General features: G+C 51.5%; 1 protein-coding gene across 2 annotated transcripts; it reads right to left on the bottom strand.

The window, feature by feature from the left end:
- Positions 1–11,025: 11,025 nt before the first annotated feature.
- On the bottom strand, positions 11,026–21,165 carry SUPT4H1 (SPT4 homolog, DSIF elongation factor subunit). Of its 2 annotated transcripts, none has more exons than XM_079798569.1 (5): positions 21,036–21,165; positions 20,418–20,524; positions 17,547–17,602; positions 17,005–17,058; positions 11,026–16,334 (listed from the first exon to the last, which is right to left on the bottom strand). In XM_079798569.1, the coding sequence occupies exons 1-5, from the start codon at positions 21,102–21,104 to the stop codon at positions 16,267–16,269; spliced, it is 354 nt and encodes a 117-aa protein (XP_079654695.1). In that variant the 5' UTR covers positions 21,105–21,165; the 3' UTR covers positions 11,026–16,266. The 2 variants fall into 2 exon arrangements, with proteins under 2 accessions (XP_079654695.1, XP_079654696.1); XM_079798570.1 differs by having other exon boundaries at positions 16,289–16,334; positions 17,005–17,078.
- Positions 21,166–21,992: the final 827 nt, after the last annotated feature.

The raw sequence follows: 21,992 nt of genomic DNA, 5'->3' as shown, positions 1-21,992 counted from the left end.
GGAGCTGTGGGTGGGGTGCATGGGGAGGTGGCACCATCCTCACTTTCCTAAAGCAGTGGGCAGATCAGTGTGTGCACCGCTACCTGATGTGCGTTGCTGTTGTGTATGTCGATATAAATGCATATCGTTATGTGCATACAGATGTATCGTAGGCATATATAGAATAGACATGTACTTATCTCTGTACATGTGTGGGGCCATGGTATTATTTTATATATGCACACTCATATGTATTAATGCATGTGATATTCTGTGTCTATGGGTCTCATTGGGTATGCATGTTTCTGTGTATGCCATTGCATATGTCTACTTGCCACAGTGCCTGTATTTTTATGTGCATGTAAGGCTATGATTATGTGAGTATATAAATTATAATACTTGCCCTAGCCAGTTTTGCTCAGTGGATAGAACGTTGGCCTGCAGACTGAAGGGTCTTGGGTTCAGTTCCGGTCAAGGGCACATGCTCAGGTTGTAGGCTCGATCCCCAGTAGGTGGCATGCAGGAGGCAGCCAATCAATGATTCTCTCTCATCATTGATGTTTCTATTTCTCTCTCCCTCTCCCTTCCTCTCTGAAAGTAGTAAAAATATATTTTAAAAATTATAACATATGTCATATGTGTATATGAATGCCATTATATGGCACTACACAATATAGTCAATATGGGTAATGACATGGTTTTATTTATATCTCTCTATCTCTCTATCACCATGTATTTATTGTATATTTATCATCATGTATGAATGTGTCACTCTATGTATGTGTTTGGAATCAATGTGTTTATTATGTGAATGCCACTATGTATGTATGTGTATGATCTTCTGCTTGTGACACATGTGTTTATATCATTGTATGTGTGTTCACTACTGAATATGTATGTGTTCTGAGTGTGTATATCCCTATGTCATGCCACATGTATATGTCACTGTACACATGTGTCGATAGCATGTGTATGGGGCCCCTGTGTATAAATGCACATGCATGCTGGGGTGTGTGCTTTGTATATTAGTATCTGATGCTTTGTTTGTGTACGTGCCAGTGTGTTTGTGCCCAATTCTTATACTGCACAGGAACCCTAGGCCTTCTTAGATTAGAACTGGAGGTAAGCAACCTTCAGTTTGGGGGTATGGAGGGCAGGGCAGTGCCAGAGCTAGGGTAAAAGTTGGGAAGGCCCCTCATAATCCTGCCCCTCCATGTCATGTCCCCTTTACTGGGTTTGCAGGGAGGTCTCACCCCAGGCCCATCCTCCCTCTGCCAGCGGTGGCCTGGCAGGCCCTGAGCCCTCTTCTGGTCTCATAAGCAGGCCAAACCCATTTCTCCCAGCCCCTCTGTGCGCCCACCCATCCATGTGCCCGCTAAGCCCCTTTGCCCACCCCCTCCCACCCAATCCCCGGCAACAAAGTCTCAGACAAAAGAGAAGAAGAGTCCATTGTTTATTAGTTAGGGGTCCCAGACACCACCCCACGTTCCCCTCCATCTACCCTCCTTTCCCGCCTTTTCTTCGTCCTGGTGTCTGTCCATGCGGCTGGGCCCCCACTTGGAGCCTCTCCGCAGCTGCATCCGGTGCCGACGTCCAGCCCTCCCAAACCTCGGGCAGCAGAGGAGCTGGTGTGGCATCTCCCTGGTTGGCCATACCCGAGGACAGAGCCGTGGGGCAGTGAGGCCTTTCAGGGTTCTGGGCAGGGCGGGGAGGGTGCCTGAGGGGCTCACCTGTCACGCATGGTCCCACGCCTGGAGGAAGACGGTGGCAGGCGGCGGCAGCGGCGTGGTCTCCGAAGCCCACAGTACACTCATCCATAAAGTAGGAAACACTACACCCTCCAGTGCTGTTAGTAGTGCTTTCTACTTTATGGGTGACTGCACTGTCTGTCTGTCCATCTGTAGGTTCTCTTCAGGCCGCCCGCTCTCCTCCTGACTCCTGTTTCAAGAGCCCCCAACCCTCCCCAGCCCTCCCAGTGGCTTCCTAAGACCCCAGCACCTAGCTCCATGGCCCCCAGAGGGCCCGCCCTGGGCTGTGGGCGGTGACTCAGCATGGCGCCAGACCTTGCCTCCTACCTCCCTCCCCCCACTTCCTCTTTGCTTCCCTCTTCCCTTCCCCCTGGGGCTCCACCCCATCCCCCCACTTTCAGGGCCACTCAGGTAGAGACCACCACTGCTCATCAGATCTCACCCCAGTCCCCAATTCTGACCCCCTGAGTGACCCCTGCCAGCCACACTACCCACCCTCCAGAGTCCAACTGAGGCAGCCACAGCCTCCTCCCCTCAAGGCCTCAGTCTCCAGCCTCCTTCCCCCAAGGCCTTGGCTCCCAGCCCCCTCACCAGCCCAAGGCCCTGACCCCTTCACTGCTGGGGGAGCAGGTGCATGAAGGGGGTCTGGGCCAGGCAGGAGCCCAAGGCTATCGCAACAGAGCTGGTGGCCATGTTGGGTGGAGGGAGATTCCTAGGGCCTCTCACTGATACCAAGTTCCACTCTTCAGCCTCTGCCCACCTTCTGCCATCCCCACCCTACTCTCTGGCTCTTGTCTCTTGAAGCCTTGGACCGGCTTTCTTCATCTGGGGACCAGGGGCCATTTTCTCTTCCTTGTCCAGAGGGAAGTCAAGGCCCACAACTTTAAGAAGCTGTCCCACCATGAAGGTGGTAGACCTGAGGGTTATCGAACCTCTTTGCCCGCAGCTTTGCTAGTAAAGCTTTGCAGGCACCCAAGCCCCGGAAGCCGCTCCCGAAAGCATCTCCACCCAGGGCCTGCAGCCCAAGCCCCTCATCGCCCCTTGAGGCCCAGAGTCGATGAGCCCCGGTTGGGGCTGAGGTGAAGGTTCAGACCCCTACCTGATGTTGCAGGGCTGAGGAGAGCAAGCCCTGTGCTCCAGGCTCCCAAGTGGGGTTCCCTTCAGGGCGGGCAGGGCTTATAACCCCGAGGCCACGTGGGCCAGATGTCAGGGCGCCCAACGGTCTTGGAGCCCGCCCCCACACTGCCTCAGAGATTAGCGTGCCCCTCCCCTCCCTGGGGAGGACAGACTGACAGGAAACCAGAGACAAGGCTGGGTACTGGCAGGAGGGGGGCTGAAGAGACCATCTCACACGCCCTGGGCAGGTGGCTTCCGGGACCCCAGGCCTACCCATCCCCCATGGCGCCAGCCCCAGAGGTTTGTTCAAGAGTCTGGGACTGACTCAGGGCACTGGGGCTCCTGTCAGGGCCTTCGGTGAGTGCCCAAAACTCTGAGTTCTGAATTCCAGCGTAAGAAAAGGACTTTGTCACTGACCCCAGCCCAGAAGCTCCCTTCCCTTTGGGACAGCAGTGGCATTCAGATGAAGCTGTGGCTCCTCTCCAGGTGCTACCCAGAGAGGCCACGGAGGAGCAGGTGCATGAAGGGGGTCTGGGCCAGCACATCACAATGCCATCCACGTAATCAGTTGTCCTTAGCGCCCCACAAAGCCACACCTCCCCAGCCCCAGCCTGCAGGAGGTAAGACCTGCACCCTCAATACATATGGGGGTCACACTTGGGTCAGGTGGATCTGTTGGCCCTAGACTGTGTGTTCATGCTTCCCTCAGGGTCTGCAGGGATAGGAGGGCAGGGCAGAGCAGTGGTGAGAACAGGGTCTCAGGCAGGGCATGGGTGCCGCTGGGCTTAGAGTGGAGGGAAAAAGGCTCTGAAGGGAGGTTCTCGCAGTCACCGGATGTGGGCAGGGGCCCGCCCACCTGCACGCCACCCCCGCTTTCCCCATGGGGAAGGCAGGAAGCTGCCCATCCCAGGGTCCCTAGCTGGGGGAGGGGAACAGGGTGTGGGTATGGGTGGGGAGAGGCCTGGGGGACTGGGTCTAGGCTACACATGTTCTCCAAGCCTCTCAGTGGGCTTGACTCTGGAATATAGAGGAATAGATTGGGAGGGGGGCATGTAGAATCACCCAGATTCCTTCCCAGAAGGCCATGACCTTCTTCTCTGGGTCCCCCATTCAGAGTCAGGCCCACACACACTTGAGGGAACTCTCAGATTCAAGGCCCAGAAGAGGATTGGCATGTGCTGGGGGCAGCAGGCAGGGAGATTGCCTCGCATCCTTTCCTTCAGGAAGGCAACCCTCAACCGGAAAATTGTTATCCATCCCCAGGCGCCTAAATGGGACAGAGAAAGTGGGAACAGGGTCTGGAGAGACAGTGGTGAGGAGAGCGGGATGGCCAGAAATGGGACAGTGCTCCTTTAACAGCCCACCGCGGCTCCAGACCCTGGGTGGAGGGGAAGTGGCTGCCCCAGGCGATAAGAGGATAAGAATATCAAAGTTGTGCAGTAACCTGGGTTCCTAGACCCCCACCCTTCAGGGCCCCTCCTCCTAGAGTATCTTGCCCCCCACCCTCTGCTGACAGTGCCTCCATGGCTATCACCTCAGCAAAGGAGAGTCGCAGGCTGGGAGCCAGGGGCCTGGCTCCAGGGCCCAGCTCTGCCATAGACCCTCAGCGTGTGACCTGCGGCAAGTCAGACATGAGGTTCCTTCCGAGGGACACACTATTCCCCCAAGAGTCGCCATCCCAGCCCCTCTCCTGTCCTGGGCAGGGTAGGGGTGTTCCTGATGCCTGCTGTCCAGTGACAACAGAGCCTGCTTTTCCTTTGTATGTCCTCCATGCCCAAAGCCAAAAAACACCATAGGTTTTTAAAATGTATTTATTTAATTTTTTGAAGTGAGAGAATGAGTCCCAGCCTCTCCACCCACAGAGCTTCTGGGGACAAGAAGTTACTGGAGGGGCTGGGACTGGGGTTGAAAGGGAATGGAACTGAGGGGCACTCAGGGTCCCTGATCCCGATGAATCCCAGCTCTTCTGGGCCTCAAACCAGGAGAAACGGGACAGGACCAGAGACAAATCAAGGAGGAAGGGCATAGTCTGAGATAAGGACACAGAGACAATAAGAACCACCTAAAGCTTTGCTAGTAAGCCCTGGCAGGAGCACTCGACTGGAAGCCCTGCTCCAGGCTGGCACGACCCATAGGTGTGGTCGGTGTGACTGAACGACCGACGGGGACCAGCGGGTACCTGCCTGTGCAGACACACACACACACACACACACACACACACACACACACACACACACACAGCCCGAAAACTCCAGGAGATTCACAGTCTCCTTTTCAGAGAGGCATAGTAGGCCCGGAGCCACACAGACGCCTGTGGGTGGCACCCAGCTCAGGTCTGCAGACACACCTCGCAGAAGGCCTCCTGCACACTCCTGGGCACACCTGCCTGTTCCCAGAAACACCCAGGAAGGCTCACGTGGGGATCTGAGGCCTGATGGCTTAAGGATGGCTTCAGGACACAGGCACTGTTTGGAGAGAGGTGTGATTCCCACTCCTGTCTCAAAGCCGCCAGTTGGCTGAGTTCCCCAGAATGAGAGAAACTAAACCCTTGAGCATGGCCAGTGGCTGAGAGAGGAGGTGGTTGAGAGGGATGCCTTCCTTGAAGAGAGTTCAAGTTGACTTTTCAAACTCCACCCCTTGGCGGTAGGATTGGCTCAGCCAGGGACTCGCTGGGCAGACTTAGCTCACTTGGAATCTGTTATACAATGTCTTCCATGGTCTTGTCCAGTTCTGACATTCTAAGTCCGGGAATCATATTCATGCTCAGAGGGAGCAAAAGGGGAGGGGAGATTTGGGACCAAGATAAGAAGGAGTGGGGGTGGGGCAGTGACATCAGAAACAAACTGGGAACAGTCCTTCACCAGGTGACAGGGCTGAGTTGGCTGGAGTCTGGGCTTGGGCTCACAATTCCTCACTCGCACCCCAACCCGCTGACCTAGGAGACAGCCATCTTTGCATGCCAACGCTGAGCTTATGAGCAGGTAAAGGTGAGACTGAGGAGAAAAGGACAGTCTTCAGGGACTCCCAGTCTGATAGGCAAGACACAGACATACATGCAGGGTATGGGAGTCTTGGGTGTTGGTTTGAATGAGCAATTGTATCTAAAGCAGGCATGAGCTTCTGGTCCGATGGGGACACTTGGCTTCTACTTGAGCAAGTGCTGAATCTGACAGTGAAGTAGAACACAAATGTACACCTCCACAAGTACCCACATCCTACAAAGTTATAGCAACAGGTGCAAGTTAGTCCTGGGTGGCGTTGAGGGTCCCGTGGGACTGGACTGATGGATGCTGCAGTGGCAACCTCAGAGTCACATGGGGGCCCATCAGAAAAGGCTTCCCAGAGAAAGTGAGAATGGACAGGGGAGGTTTTGGACAGGAGTGGAGTTAGAATAGAAACTGGCCAGGCGAGGAGGAGAACATGGAGAAAATAGTCATTTGAAGGGCTAGCACCTGCAAGGGAGAGCAGGCCCTGAGGGTGGGAGAAATGACAGGGCATTGTCTGCAGAGAAGAAAGCCAGGCCTTCCCTCCAGCTGCATGGCCCAGGGCCCTCACTCAGCAGCAGGCAGAGATGGCAGCCCAGATAACCTGCCTGGAGAGGAGACAACAAGAGAGAAGCCACAGGACCTAACCACTCACAAACAGGAAGTCAGAAGGCAGCACAGGCCCGCCCTCAGGGAAGCTAGGCTCAGGGACAGGCCTGGCCACAAAGGAGAGAAACTGAGCCCCTAGCATTGCAAAATGGGGGCTGAAGACAATTGGAGTCAACAGTCCCAAATGTTGGGACCTTTTACCACTTTCCCTGAAGGGGCCACAAAGGGAAACAGGTGCCGAGATAGGGACAGATAGGGACGTGCCTCAAGAGTCTATGCCCCCGATGTTCCCTGCACCTAAGACTCATGAGTCCCCCACTTATCTCAGAGCCCTGGGAGCCAGCAGGAAGGCTGAGGGCCCCCAGGCAAGGAGGGTGGGAACACTCTTCCCTCTGCACTGCCTGCCCAGATGTCCTCCGGTTTAACTGCATGCTCCCCTGGCAGCTGCAGTGCACCCCGGAGGCCAGCACGGCTCTGGGACGGGCTTCTGGCTCAGCTCTCTGGATCACAGTATCCAAGGCTTGTTAAACAGCAGGGTCCGAGTCAGGAAACTGACCTGCAAGCCCAGAGAGAGGTCACAAAGCAAGTTAGGGCCAAGTTCAAGGTTTTGTCCACAGCATCTGGGAAGAGGCAGGATGGGCTGGGTAGGAGGAAAGGGGGTGTGGAAGAAGTCCACCCTGGCCACTGCTGTGGGAGTGGCCATGAAAACAGAAGCATCCTCCACTGGAAACTCCCAGGGACACCAGCAGGGAAATGAGAGACAGCTCCGTCCTGGCTCCCTCCTCACACACAGGTGCCTGGGCTAACTTGCAGAGCTGCACCTGCTTCTGTTTTAACGGCTCTGAATAAAGTGTGTGTGTGTGTGTGTGTGTGTGTGTGTGTGTGTGTGTGTGTCCAGAAAGCGGCAGGAGCCAGGCAGTAAGGTCTTTCATCAGCCAAACTCCCTACCCCCAACATCAGGATCACCAAGCAGAGGGCAAAACCAGGGGGCAGGAGATTAGAGGTCCAGTCCCCACCCTGTGACTATTTGCAGTAACTCTGGGCCAGTCACCCAATCTGCCCCAATCCCCAGCCTTTGTGTCTTCATCTACAAAACTGAGGAGGAGGTTGACCAAGGGCCTGTTTATATAGGAAGTCCCCAAGAGCAAGTGGGCCCTGCGACCTCAGAGGAGGAAGCAGCAAGGCCTGTGTTCCAAGACCTGACCAGCCACTGGCAGGCCATGGGTTTCCCCAGCTGGCTGAAGGGCAGATCTCCTGTAGCTCAGAGAAGGCAGGTGACTGGGAAAGGGTTGCGAGTGCAACCCTTCCCTCGTGGTGGCTGGGAATGAGGGGCATCGGATGGGGGTAGGGGGACTCCTTTGTCTGTCATCCTTCCTGCCAGCACCCTGCCCGCTCAGGAATCAGATCCCAGGGATAGCTGGAGAAGCAGAAGGTGAGGGGTGCAAAGAACAGAGACTGTGAGGACTGCCCCTAGAACGACTCTGGACTGTTTCTTCCTTCTCTTCCATGGCCCACACCCTGTGCTGGGTGTGTGTGGGGGTTGGGCGGGTGGGGGGGGGGGGAAGGCAGCATCGGAGGCATAGCACATTCACCTGAATCTCATTTGATCATCATGCTGACCTAGTGATGTAAACGATGGTATCCCCATCTCAGAATGGGGAACCAGAATTAAGTTTCACCTTCCTGAAAATCGGCCACAGTCACATAGTTTCTGTCCCCCTAAGGGACTCCATTCAAAGTGCCCTGGAAAGGACCAGGCCCAGGAGACCTCGGAGGGGATACTCCACAGCCAGTGGCCATGCAGCCTGCGTCTGCTCACAAACCAGGTGAAGAAGGCAGGTGGAAAAAGCAGTGGTTGGAACTCAGGGCAGCCTTCCCTGCCCCAGGCCTGTGGGTGAGGGAGGAGAAGGGTCTAAATGGGTAACCGAATGGTCTGCACAATCCGTCCAACAGGGAACGGCCACCCCAGCCCCTGCCCTCTGAGCCTCTTAAGCAGTCAGATGGGGGAGGGTTGGCCACGAAGGCTGGAGCCCCAGCAGCCCCAGCAGCAGCAGCAGCCCCAGCAGCTCACAGCACTGGAGCCGTTAAAAAGTGACTCAACCAGAAAGTGCGTTTGAAGCGACGCCCGCCAGGGCCCCAGAGCCAAACCTCAAAAAGACGAAGTGAGAAAGACAAGCCTGCGGGGGCTGGGCTGGGGGTGGAGGCCTGGCCGGGAGCCGCCTGGCCAAATAAGGGCAAATGCTCCCAGGCTGGCCAATGGGGCGCAGGCAGCCGTGTCATGGGGCTGTGGCTGGAAGGGGGAGGGGAGAAAGAGGTGAGAGAACTAGGGCATAATGGGGGCCGGGGCTGGGGGCAGGAGGCCCAGGCCCTCCCGGGAGGGTGCAAGGGTGAATGAGCAGAGGGAGTTATTGTGGCTCTCAGCCCCCAAAGACCTTGGTGCTGAGGTTGGTAGACCTGTACCCTCAAGAGCCCCACTTGCAGGCTGGGGCTCAAGGGGACAAAAGGAAGACAAGGAGGACCCCCCACCCCTGCCCCAGTTAAGGGCCCTAGATCCCCAGGTGCCATGGCAGAAGGGAAGCCGTAACAACGGCTGGGTTGAAACACCACTGTAGCCTTGCCTGCCCACTGACTTTGGGCACGTGATGTAACTGAAACTCAGTTTTCTCATCTGTGAAAGGGGAATAATGCCTCAAGAATGGTACCGAGTATCAAGTGTAATGACGGAGGTGGCCAGTTTTGAACCAGATAAGGCCACACTGATATAATCGATTATTATTGTAGAAACTCTGGCCCCAGGGCTGCTTCTCACTCAGCTTCTTGCTTCCCGGTTGCTGTGCAAGATCCCTTTGCAAGGACGCCATGTGGTTCTCAATTCTGGCCTCTGGCGTCTGTCATGGGAAGGCTGTGGAGGCCGGAGTGGTCCTTCTAATCTAAGCTCAGCCCCCCCTGCCACAGAAGCAGACTGGCCTTGCTCTTCCTAGGCTCAACCACCGGGGCCAAACCCTGCCCACCTAAACTTCCATCTCCCCTTCCCACTTGGCTCTATTGAGCTCCAGACCCCGCCCCCATCTCCCTGCTCCCCTGGGGTGCAGGGCTGAGGAAGTGAGTCTATTCAGCTGCCCAGAGAAAGTGCCGGTGCCGCAGGTGCCTGCACAGGGTGGGGGCAGCTGCTGGGGTCTCCCCGAGCCTGTGTTCACTCCCTTGCCTCAGGCTTCCCCTGGGATCACAGCCCGGGAGGAAGGCTGGGCAATGGCTGCCACCCTCTTCCTCCCGGTGGAGTTCTGCTCTCTCCCAAGCATGGATCTGCATTCCCCCTCTGCCCTCCCTACTCAAGCCCCCAGGGAGCAGGTGACAGTTAAACCCCCTCTTCTGGCTAGTGGCCTCAGAGCACTCATTTCCTTTCAGGTATTTTCCGGGATGGGGGTCGGCATAGAAAGGGTGGCAGTTGCTGGGTTTTGGGAGGAAGGAATGAGGAGTCCATTTTGGAGAGAAGCTGGGGTGCCCCCCACACGTACCCTGGTGTCTAAAGCTGTTCTCCTTCCCTCCAGTTCTCTTTGTAGCAGAGAGCTCAGCTCAGGGGAAGGAGGGTGCACGGGCAGGAAGCAGCACATATGAGTTCTTGACATGGGCCTGCTAGCTCCCTGGCTCCTTTCAGCCCCAGGCCTCCCTGTGCTTTGGGATGGACACCCCCTTCTCAGAAAAAGCTTGGGATTCAAATCCTTCGTCCATGACCCCATAATACCTGCCCTCCACTCTAGGGGTGCGTTGAGCATAGGAGTGCAGGGTCTAGAGGAGAGGTGTTTTCTATCGTATTTCTCAGAGGATCTGGCACCTTGGTGCCAGCAGCATGGGGCAGACTTTCCTCTGCACTCCGTTCCTGCTTCCTGGGATCTTAACGAAGAGAAACCCCAGCATCTGTAGGCCAAAGACGCTGAGGCAGGCAGTGTAGGACAAGGTAGCAGTGACCCCCTCTGGAGGTCAGGCTGACCTGTCACAGCTCTCCCAGGCCTCACCGGCTCTGTATGATCTGCCTTCACTTTTTCTGCAGCCCCAACACTCTGGACCTCACCCTCAATGGTGCAGGCCTCCGAGCCGAAGGCCCAGGCAGGCAGCCGCATGCTTTCTTCTTCAGTCTAAGCCTTACAGGCTCACCCTACAGCAATTTTTACTAAGCGTGGCTGTCTGTTCTTTTAGGTCAGAGGAGACTGGAAGGGGGTCAGCCACACACGAGAGGCAAAAGTGACAGCTGACAGGCTGACGTGAATCCAAGAGGTAGAAAATAGTCCCAGAACCATTTCACCACATGATAAAAAAAATGGAGGTTTGTAACAATGACTTTGAGCCAAGTAGAGGTTAAATCACACCCAGAGATCCTCGTATCCAAACAGCAAGGAAGCATATATATTTTTTTAAAAATGAAGCCCCTTAAGTCATAAAAAATGAGAGAATAGAAAGAGGTTAAAAAACAAAAAGCCATGCACTTGAAGGAAAATGTTTCAGTTTTGATATGTTTATGTAGGATAAGTGTATTGGGACATCTATTGACCAATGATGCCAGAGGGATGACAGTCTGGCCACACTGACCTAGAACTTACCTAGAGGTGGACAATTTTGGATCATGACAATCTCTCAGATACAATTAGTCATTGCAGCTCTCAAATTGCTTTTACCTAAATTAACATATTTGATCCTCACAACTATCCTAAGACAGGGATGGCCATCTGCATCCTTAAGGGAACTTTTGAGGTACAAGGTACAAAGAGAAAAGTTTGTACAACACAAATCATGCGTGTATAACTCAATACATTTTCAGAAAATGAACCAACCTATGTAACCAGCATCCAGATCAGGAAGGACACTATATATAGCCAGCACCTTAGGAGCCCCTCATGCCATTTTCCACCCCCACCTTTCACAGGTAACCGCTATCCTGTTCCCCAACACTAGAGTTTTTTCAACTGCATTGTAACGAGAGGAAACTTCTAAGTCAAGTGACTTAGAAAAGTCAGGGCTGGGAGGCAGGGACAATGCCCCTCGTTGGGTACGTGTATTTTCATCGCAGGAGTCTCAGTGTTCTGGTGGAGCGTGAAGGTGCCACAACTGGGCTGGAGATGGAGGGAAGTGGCAAGTAGATACAATTAGTCATTTGCAGCAGGAGAGGTTAGAGGGTATGGGGCGCAGATCAGCAGATGCCTAGGAGTTGCTGGGGTGGAAAGCACGACTCGGCCAGGAGGGAATTGGAGGACTGACCAGTGTCCCAATACTCAACACAAGCTTCCCAACACTCAAAATCCTAAGGTTTTCCTTCTTGGGCCATGTCCCCACATTGCCTCCCTATCTTTGGCTAATTTTAGACTTGGGGACTAGAGATGTAGGTGTTGGGCATAGGGTGGTTGGGGTGCTCAACGTGCAGGGACATGTAACTTTCACTCAACAAGCTAATGCCTCGCGCTGTTTCTGTGGAATACTCATGAAGGGAGCAATGTGCTGCATTTAGGGATAACCATGTCGGAAACAGCAGCCCTAAACTGGGTGTGGGCACTGTGCTTTTTGAGCTAAGCCTCTACTACTTGATCATAATTAAGTCACTTTAACTCTTTGAGCCTCAGTCTCTTCATCACTACATAGGGTGTTAACTATGACACACGGGTTTTGTGAGGATCAAATAAGATAATGGACATTAAAGCCCTTTTGTCTACTGTAAAATGCTATTTAAATGAAAGGCTTCCCTGATACTGAACCTGAACCAGACTCCCAGACAAAGCAAGATGTTATTAGTCTGTTCTTCAACATTACCTGTCTCTTTTCTACAGATCAGGTGTCAGGAGGGGACTTGCGGATTAAACAGCAGGTTATAGACAGTCTGAGAGTTAGAAGGTAGTGGCCATGCCCAGGGCGGTGAGGCCTCAGTCCCCAACCCTGAAGAGCCCAGTGAGTTTAAGCCTTCGTCAGTCCATCCCCTTTCCTCTTGGGGAAACTGCTCCCCTCCAAGACCAGAACGTTTCGACCCTTGTTCTATCAGCTACCCATCCCTGCCTTGGACTGGAGGCTGCATTCAGCAATGCACTGCCCCCTAGCCCCTGTTTTTGGGACACCCTAACCCCACAGCCTGTGGTGGGTGGAGAGTGGAGAATGAGGAATGTGCGGGCAAGGGGAAGGCAGCCTGGTCACTACTCGGTTTCTAATCTGCCTGATTTGAGTCTGTTCTTGTTAAACTAGGGTGGAGCCTTGCCTTTCTGGAGAGAAGTCCAACGAGAGTAAGAGACCAAAGCCCTGGGCAGAGGTGGGACCCCAACTGTCAGAGTGAAGTGGAAACTCTGACAGGCACAGTGAGCAGGGCACATAGAATGCGGACAGCAGTACTGGCACCCGAAACCTCTTCCGCACAGCCTTGCTCTCTCCCAGGGAGCCCTGAGGAACCAACAGCCCCTGTTTCAGCTTCTTTGGGCTCCCAGCAAGGCACGCGACTCCAGAACTTATGACCTATTTGGGCTGCTGAGCAGCACCACAAGCAGGTTCAAGGACCAGAGAGAGCACGAGAGCAAATTGAGAAGCAGCTCCCAGGCAGAGCCCGCTTGGCACAGAGTCTGTGAAATCCGGTCACTGCAACTGGCCACCCCTCCCCCACAACCACCAGCACTTGTGTCTTTCGCTTCCTGCGAGGCTGACAGTTAAGGCCCCAGCGCTGTGTGGAGCTGAGGCAGCCGGAGTGTGGTTATTTGTGTGCAGCTCCTCTTGCCTCCCCTCCCCACAACTGTTTCCATTCTCACCAAGCAGCCACGTCCGGGTCAGACACGCAGGACAGCAATCGGGGATTTCCAAGGGACTTTTCGAGAAAGCCAGTGAAAGTTGGGTGTTGGCTGCACAGCCTAGGTACTCTTGCCGAAACCCACTTCTCCCCTCTGGGGAGTAAGCTCCAGGCTGATGGGGCTGCTTCCCAAAGCTTTCACATTGATAGGACAACAGAAACCACCACTCGGGGAGCTCTTTTAATTTGCTGGGCTTGGGAAAATCCTTGAAAAATGCAGTTGGAATTAAGAGTTTACAGACCATTCCCTCAGAATTTGAAGGCATCAGAGAAAATGATTCTGCTTTAAGGACCTGTGAGGGGTGATATGAGCAGCTGGGCCAATTCCAGCTTCCTTTCCATTAGCCTCTGAGGACAAGGAAAGGGGGTAGGGGGTGGGGATCCCTTGAGTCAACATCTCTCCCTCCTTCCCACACTCTAGGCCACAGGTTACTAAGACACCAAGACACCGACTCACTAGCAACACCAGGTGGCTAAGAGACACAAAGCCCGATGCAGGCACCTCTGCTAGTGAGTCAGAGTGCACCCTGCAGTGGTGGTTCTGGGCATTTCCCCCACTATTTTTAAAAAACATATTTTTATTGATTTCAGAGAGGAAGGCAGAGAGAGAGACACACACAGAGACAGAGAGAGGAACATCAATGATGAGAGAGAATCATTGATTGGCTGCCTCCTGCATGCCTCCCACTGGGGATTGAGCCTGCAACCCAGGCATGTGCCCTTGACCAGAATCAAACCTGGGACCCTTCAGTTCATAGGCCAACGCTCTATCCACTGGGCCAAACCAGCTAGGGCTCCCCCACTATTTTGACTGACTACACATATTGTTTATATTGAAGAATGGCTAATAAAAGAGAGCCGATTAATATCCATACTAATAAAAGGGTAATATGCTAATTAGACTAGGTCGACCGGACATCTTCCAGTCATCTGGTCCTCCTTCTGGACAAAGCCACAGTGGCAGGGGCCGAGGCAGAGGTGGTTAGGGGCAATCAGGCCAGTAGGGGAGGGCGGTTAGGGGCGATCAGGCTGGCAGGGGAGGGCGGTTAGGGACGATCAAGCAAGCAGGAAGAGGGGTTAGGGGCGATCAGGCAGGCAGGCAGGTGAGCGGTTAGGAGCCAGCGGTCCCGGATTATGAGAGTAAGGTCCGACTGCCAGTTTAGGCCTGATCCCTAAACCGGCCTAAACTGGCAGTTGGACATCCCCCGAGGGGTCCCAGATTGGAGAGGGTGCAGGCCGGGCCTTTAGTACTATATAATAAAAGACTAATATGCAAATAGACCAAATGGCAGAACAATCAAACAACTGGTCACTATGACATGCGCTGACCACCAGGGGACATGCGTGGAACATGGCGGGTGTCGGGGGCAGGCGGCAGAGTGCAGTACATGGCGGGGGTAGGCCACAGCAGGATGGTGGAGTAGGTGAGCCAGACCAAGGCGGGGTGCTGGTTGCTGTCATCGGGGGCGAGCCTCTGGTGGTTACTGAAAATTCTTTGCTCCTGCATGCTGCATTCCCACCCGGCCCTCACACCCACTGCCGGTGACGGTCCCGCAGCCGGCGCCAAAGCCGCCACTTGTACCCGCTGCCAGTACCCAGCGCTGGTCCCGATCGCTCAGTGCTGTCAGTGGGTGCAAACGGCATCTGCCTGCCCTAATTGGCCCTGAGGGATTCTCCACCTCCTCCTGCTCCTGAGGGGTGATCGGGGCACCTGCTGATGGCACCAGCCCCACTTGCACCCACTGCTGGTGCCAGCCCCAATCGCTCTGCAGCGTCAGCGATGTGTGGAAGCAGTGGCGGGAGTGGGGCTGCCATCAGACAGGGGACTGAGGGCCACGATGGGAGGGGCTGGGCGGGGGCACAGAGGACGGGCCAAGATCCACCCCTGTGCCCACTGCAGCCTCGCGGCCCACAGTTCCTTTCAAGGTGCACGAATTCGTGCACTGGGCCCCTAGTAACTTTTATAAAACAAGTTGTAGAATTTCCACATTGCTTCATTTTTATAATCACAACAATCCTGAGGTAAATTGGCAGAGGAATCCTTCTTATTTACAGATGGAGAACATGAAATCTAGGGAAATCAAAATGGGGACACTAACAGGATGTTCTGTGGAAATTTAAGAAATTCAGGATTTATGGTAAATCTTTAATCCCAAAACAAATAACTCATTGATAACATGGCATCATTTAAGGTCCCCTACTAGGCCAGAGGAGAAAGGGAGCAGCCCCCTTCCTATGGAGGCACAAACTAGCCAGGCCAGACCCAGCAGCCACCTGAGGGTCTCCAGTTAGGGGGATGTGGCAGAATGTGGGTAACTGGGGAAAGGGGAGGTCATGGGTGCCACTGGCTGACCTAAGGTATAGGAAGAACAGCAAAAAGAAAACAGACAAGGTAGGAAAGATAAAAAGTATTAAACATGGCCAAGTGGTAAAAAATACCAACTCTCAGGATTTCTCTAAGGGACACCTGCTGTGCTAGGTCTAGGGTGGCAATCCCCAGACAACAGGCCTACCAGGATGATGGGATTGTCTAGACTCCAAACAGCGGACCTTCCAATGAATCCCAAGGAAGCACACGACAATGCTGTAACCCTAGAGGCTCAGAGACAGCAGGGGCCTCTGTTGCTCTGGGGAGGTGCTTAAAGGGCAAGTGAGCTCTTACTGTGTCCAGCTAAGGAGGCAAGATGCATCTACCATGGGCTATGGGTTCACATTTATTGGCATTTGATACAGAGTCCTGACCATGGGCAAGGAGGCAGCCAGAGGTGTGGGTAGGAGAAAAACGTCCTACCCCACACTCAATTCACTCTATTAATCCATCAACCCACACCACTCCTACCCCAACTAGTAGTCCAAAGAAGGTAAAATGGCCCAGGAACACGCTGTGCTGCTCTCTCATCAGTCTGCTGAGCCTCAGAATTGGAGAGTGAGGAGTATCTGAAGTTCTGTCCATTTAGTTTCTCAACAATAAATAAGCAGAGGCAGGAGGCGGTGGCAAAGACACTGGCAGCCATGCATCTTGCTAGGTCTTTATAGCTGTGTCTCTGGATTTGTAGGCCACTCCTCGACTTTTCAGCTCCCTCACGATTCCTGTGATAGAAAACGAAAATGGTACTGTGAGTAAAGAAGATAGGAAAGGTCCTTCAGCTACCACTTTGGGGGCAGGGAGGAATCCCTAGACTGCTCACTGAAAGTCCTTGGCTTGTTACCACTGAAGATCCAGGCAAGTGGTGTGGTAATGACTTGGTAAGAATGAGAAGAAAAAGAGACACATTGTAGTTGTCAAAAGCAAGGATTCTGGAGTCAGAATGCCTGGGTTAAAATTCTGTCTCCCCACTTACTAGATGGGTAACTTTGGGCAAGTTATTTAACCAGTTAACTACAACGAGTTCAAAATGAAAACCATCCCCACATGCCACGATATTTTGAATTAAAAAAAATCAACTTGCAATGATTATAAAAATAAATAAGTTACAATTCGGGTGTTCTTGAATATTTTTCAGCTGAAAATTCTCACGAAAAATGATTTTAAAGTTGGTCAGGGCTGCCACTTAGGGAAAACATTTTTTTTTATAGACGCACGTGGCGTGTGGGGAAGGTCTGCCGCTTGCATCTACAGACGCTTATGGCGTACAATGGGTTAACCTCTCTGTGCCTGGATTTCCTCAGAGTTATGAGGACTGGAGTTAAGTCACATAAAGAACTTCCACAGAGCTTGGTGCAGTAAATAAACACTGGCTTATATTATGATGATTATTACCTTGGGGCAGACGACCAGTGACTGACACGGCATACACACCAGGCTTAAAGTTACCTGAAAGAGAAGAAAAGAGGCTGCAGTGAGAGTGAGTTAAGATTAAAGACCAAATAGAGGCTTAAGCTAAAAATAAAAATAATGCTACACTTCTTCTGGCTATAAATATTAAATGATAGGCCCTGGCAGGAGTGCTCAGTGGTTAGAGCACTGGCCCACGCACTGGGGGGTAATGAGTTACATTCCTGGTGGGAGGCAACCAAACGAAGTTCGTTCGTTCCTCCCTCCTTCTCTTTTCTCTCTCCCTCCCTCTCCCCACTCCTCCTCTTCCTTCCATTCTCTCTGGTGAGTATTAATAAAAAACAACAAACAAAATATTAAATGACAGGACACAGGATAGTTTCCTTGTCTGTCCTACAAACCTGTCTTTCTCACTCTTGAGGCCACTTACCCACTAATTTAAGACCCACCCTTGCACCCCCCGCCCCCAACAGACCAAGAGACAGCAACAACACTAGTTCAGGATAAGGACAAAGGGAGATACTTACTGACTCGCTGCCACTTGGAGACCCAGCTGTCCTCTGGACTCATCATTGCAATGATTCTAGGAAGGGAAAAGAAACCGTCAGCCAGAGCCTCACCTACTAAAGAGAAAAACGGGAGGAACTTTCCCCCTTTACTCTGTTCCCAGCCAGCACAGCCGTTCAAGGAGTGGAAGCCCAGAACCCAGGATTGATTGAAACTTTGATTAGGTTGCTTAGTAAGTTTTGGTTTGGTGCCATGGCTTAGCAAAAGTGACTCCATTTTGGCCTGTTGGTTATTTTATTTATTTATTTAAAATATGTTTTTATTGATTTCAGAGAGAGGAAGGGAAAGATAGAAACATCAATGATGAAAATCTTTGATCAGCAGCCTCCTGCAAGGCCCCTACTGGGAGATCAAGCCCACAACCCAGGCATGTGCCCTGACCAAGAATGGAACCGTGACCTCTTGGTTCATAGGTTGAAACTAAAGCACTGAACGCCACCAGCCAGGCTGTTCATTTCTTTATTTTATTTTTTAATATGTTTTTATTGATTTCGGAGAGGAAGGGAGAGGAAGAGACATAGAAACATTAATGAGAATCATTGATCCGCTGCCTCCTGCACTCCCCCTACTGGGGATCGAGCCCACAACGCAGGCATGTGCCCTGACCAGGATTTTAACCCTGACCTCCTAGTTCATAGGTTTATGCTCAACCACTGAACCATGCCAGCTGGTTGTTTATTTTTTTTAAGACAGTGCTAAGAAATGAACAAAGGGACTACCTTAAAAGAATTAAAAAAGGAATTAAGTTGGTCCAACTTGAAGGAACTTTAGCAAGTTCAGTGGAACCTCATTTCTTGAACTTAATTTGTTCCAGAAAGGTGTTTGAGAAGCAATTTGTTCGAAAACTGAATCACTTTTTTCCCATTAGAAATAATGTAAATTTGAAGCCTCGTTCCTCGAACATCTCCCATCTCAAACAGTTTGGTTCTCAACCAAGTTGTTCACAGAAAAAAATCTCTCCGTTGTTCACCAAAACTTCAGTTTCTACCTGACAACCCTTTCATGCTGATACCTCAGCAGAACAAAAAGTGTCTCAAAGGCTACAAGCAAATGAGAGAATGCTTTTGTTACTGGTAAAATAGGGGATTAGCACAATTTTAAAACATAAAGAGGCCATCAAGAGTGCTAATATTGCCCTAACTGGTTTGGCTCAATGGATAGAGTATCGGCCTTTGGACTCAAGGGTCCCAAGTTTGATTTCGGTCAAGGGCATGTACCTTGGTTGCGGGCACATCCCTAGGAGGGCGTGTGCAGGAGGCAGCTGATCGATGTTTCTAACTCTCTCTCCCTCTCCCTTCCTCTCTGTAATAAATCAATAAAATACATTTTTTTTAAAAAAAGAGTGCTAATATTGCTAAGGGTGTGAAAGTGCTCACAAAACAGCAATCACATGCAAATGAATAGGTAGAAAAATTGTTGTTGATTGGATAAAGAAAAAGCAATTAGCATGGATTAACTCAATTTACATTATTTCTAATGGGAAAAAATGATTCTGTTTTTAAACAAATCGCTTCTCACTTCTCAAATAGCCCTCTGGAATGAATTAAGTTCCAGAAACGAGGTTCCACTGTAATCCTTTCCAAACCCCAAATGATTCCGTTTCAACCTTTCTCATATACAGTTCATGTCTAATGTAATGTTTAGTTTATAAATAAACACTTCTTTTCTTAAATTTATAGAACCACCTCAACTAGCCTTAAAGGAATTTTTCATATATCACAGCCTCCAAAATGCTATCACCAGAGAACTGCTTTTCCTTCATCCAATCAACAAGTTTTTCTATTCAACTGCCTGTGATTGCTGTTTTGTGAACACTTTCACACCCAGTTTGTGTGTAAACCCTTAACTGGCCTAAGAGCAAAAGAAACCATAGTACCTTCTTAAACCCCAAAGAATACTTACTGCCTTGGGGAAGGAAAATTGAGACCTGGCCACTTAGGTTTATCTCATTTCCTATTCTCCCCACTGGACAATCTTGACAAGAAAAACTTTTAAATATATAAAAGTATCAGCTTTGGGGCAATATTTTACCATCACTGTACCTTCCCTCCTCTTCAATTTCAAAAAGGACCCTCATGCATTCAACAAACATTTATTAAGCATCCATAATCTTCCAGGCCTTGTGCCAGGTCCTGGTATACAAAATAAACACAATCCCTACACTTCCATCAATGAGTTCACAGTCTAGTGGAGAAATGGCCAGTGGAAATATAATGAAAGTTGCGCAAGTTACTTTAAATTTTCTAGTAGCCATGCTTAAAACAGTAAAGACAAAAAAGTAAAACTAATTCCAATAATATATTTCATTTAACCCAGTATATTCAAAGTGTTATCACTTAGGCATTTAATAAAAAAATAAGATATTTTACATTATTTTTCCTTGTACTAAATCTTTGAAATCTGTGTATATTTTACTCTTAAAGCATATCTCAATTTGGACTAGCCATATTTCATGTGCTCAAAGTCACACATGGCTAGTGGCTACTGTAGTGGACATTGTGTCTCAAATAACTTTGATATGAATCAGAATTATATCAAAAGTCTGCCCCAGCCCTGGCTGGGTGGCTAGGTTAGAGCGTTGTCCCGTACACCAAAAGGTTTTGGGTTCAATTCCTGGTCAAGGCACATACCTAGATTGCAGGTGCAATCCCCCATTGGGCGCATAAAGGAGGCAACTGTTCAATGTTTCTCTCTCTCCCTTCCTCTCTCTAAAAATATCAATAAAAACATATCCTCGAGTGAGGATTTAAAAAAAATGTCTGCCCACATTCACTTGGTAGTGTAGTGTAAGGGTAATGTAGAAGTGAATAAAGAAATCTAAAGGGACTTACCCATCAAAGGAAGAGCTGGTGCAGTCATATACCATCTCCCGGTTACCCTTCATCTGAAGGTATGCATCACAATTGTCACAACCATCATATTCGAACTGGTCTATAGTCTATGAGGGAAGAATTTTAAGAAGATAAGTGAGTGTGAACAAGACCAAAAGAAAAAGCAGCTTTCTCCACACTTCTACCTGGTCAAGTATAAGACCCGCCTATATTGGCTGTCTCATCAGAGGTCCCCCCACTCATCACTCCCACAGTCCCGAAATTTCATCCTCACATTCTTTCTGCCCTTGCTCCCAACTGTGCTTTACTATTCCTTTCCCTAGTCTCCCAAAGATCAGGTACTCTCTCTCCATCTACTCCCTCTGCTACTGATCCCACTTCTCTGACTCCCAGTGTCATTCAGACCCCACAGAAGTTCACTGAAGGTCTGTTAAGGGTCAGGCCTGCGCTAAGAATTGAGGATTCAAAGGCATGTAAGGCCGTCCGTGCCTGCCTACGGCTGTAAGATCTGTTCCTACCGATGTAAACAATGGCCTCCAGCTGCTTCCTACACCCCGTTTCATCCTTTTTCCCCCAGCTTGGTCCCCACTCACCCAACAACCAGGTCCCGACACATACCTTGACCAGCGAACACAACAAACAAGCCCGCAGATGCCGCAGGTCCTTGGGCACCGTCTCCAAAGCCATCCTCTCGACAGAAACAGAACAGGGAAATGCTGCCACAGCACCCTCCTCCGCTGAATATAAACAGTGAATTACCCAGAATGCCCAGCACTTCCGGTTCCGCAGACGTCCGCTTCCGGTCTAGGAGGCTGCAGCCCGCCTCTACCCCCGCCTTAGGAAATGGTTTCTCCCGCCTGGAGGCGGGGCTGGCCGGGAGTCACCTGGGCCGGCGCGCGCTCCCGCCACCTGGGCGGGCACGAGGGCGAGGCGGGGCGGCCGTTGGGCCTGGGGGCGGGGCCTGGGGGGAGGGGCGGCGCAGCTGGCGCCTGCGCGGGAACGCGCCGCGGCGCGGGCCATTTGATCTCGGCGCTGGCACCAGGCCGCGCGCCAGGTCTTGGAGGAGGATCCCGGATGAGAGCCGCTTTTATTTTTTGTCCTCCCGTTTTTTAAAAGTGCAGGGCCAGAGTCCACTGTCTCCCCCCCGGTTATCTCTGCAGAGAACTAAACGAAATCCAGGGACGGCCCTCTCCCTCCTAACTGCGAGAGCATTGCAGGCTGTCCATCTGCCGTCCACAGGAATGCTGGCCTGTGAGGGGCCGGCGGGGCGGAAAAAAAAAAAAGCATATTTATTTTTTGAAACTCTACGTTCGTTCCCTCATTCCAGCTGATAATTTATGCTTTTAGCATGTAGACAGTTCTTTTACTTCAGAACATCTGTACGAGATTAGTGACCTTTAATTATTACTATTATTGTTATTATTTTCATTTTACCCTGTAGGAAGCTAAATGCTTTGCTCTGTCTGTGGTTCAAGATTGGGCACCAGGCAGCCACCACCCCTACCAAGCCTTCCCCAGAGAAGCAGAAGGGGATGTGCACGGCGAGGTGGAGAGCCAGGGCTCCGGGCCCTGTGG

The sequence above is a fragment of the Cnephaeus nilssonii genome (assembly GCF_951640355.1).
Source record: "Cnephaeus nilssonii genome assembly, chromosome: 19".
Lineage (NCBI taxonomy): Eukaryota > Metazoa > Chordata > Mammalia > Chiroptera > Vespertilionidae > Cnephaeus > Cnephaeus nilssonii.
The sequence above is the reverse complement of the archived record's forward strand: the minus strand, read 5'-3'. Positions and strand labels throughout refer to the sequence as shown.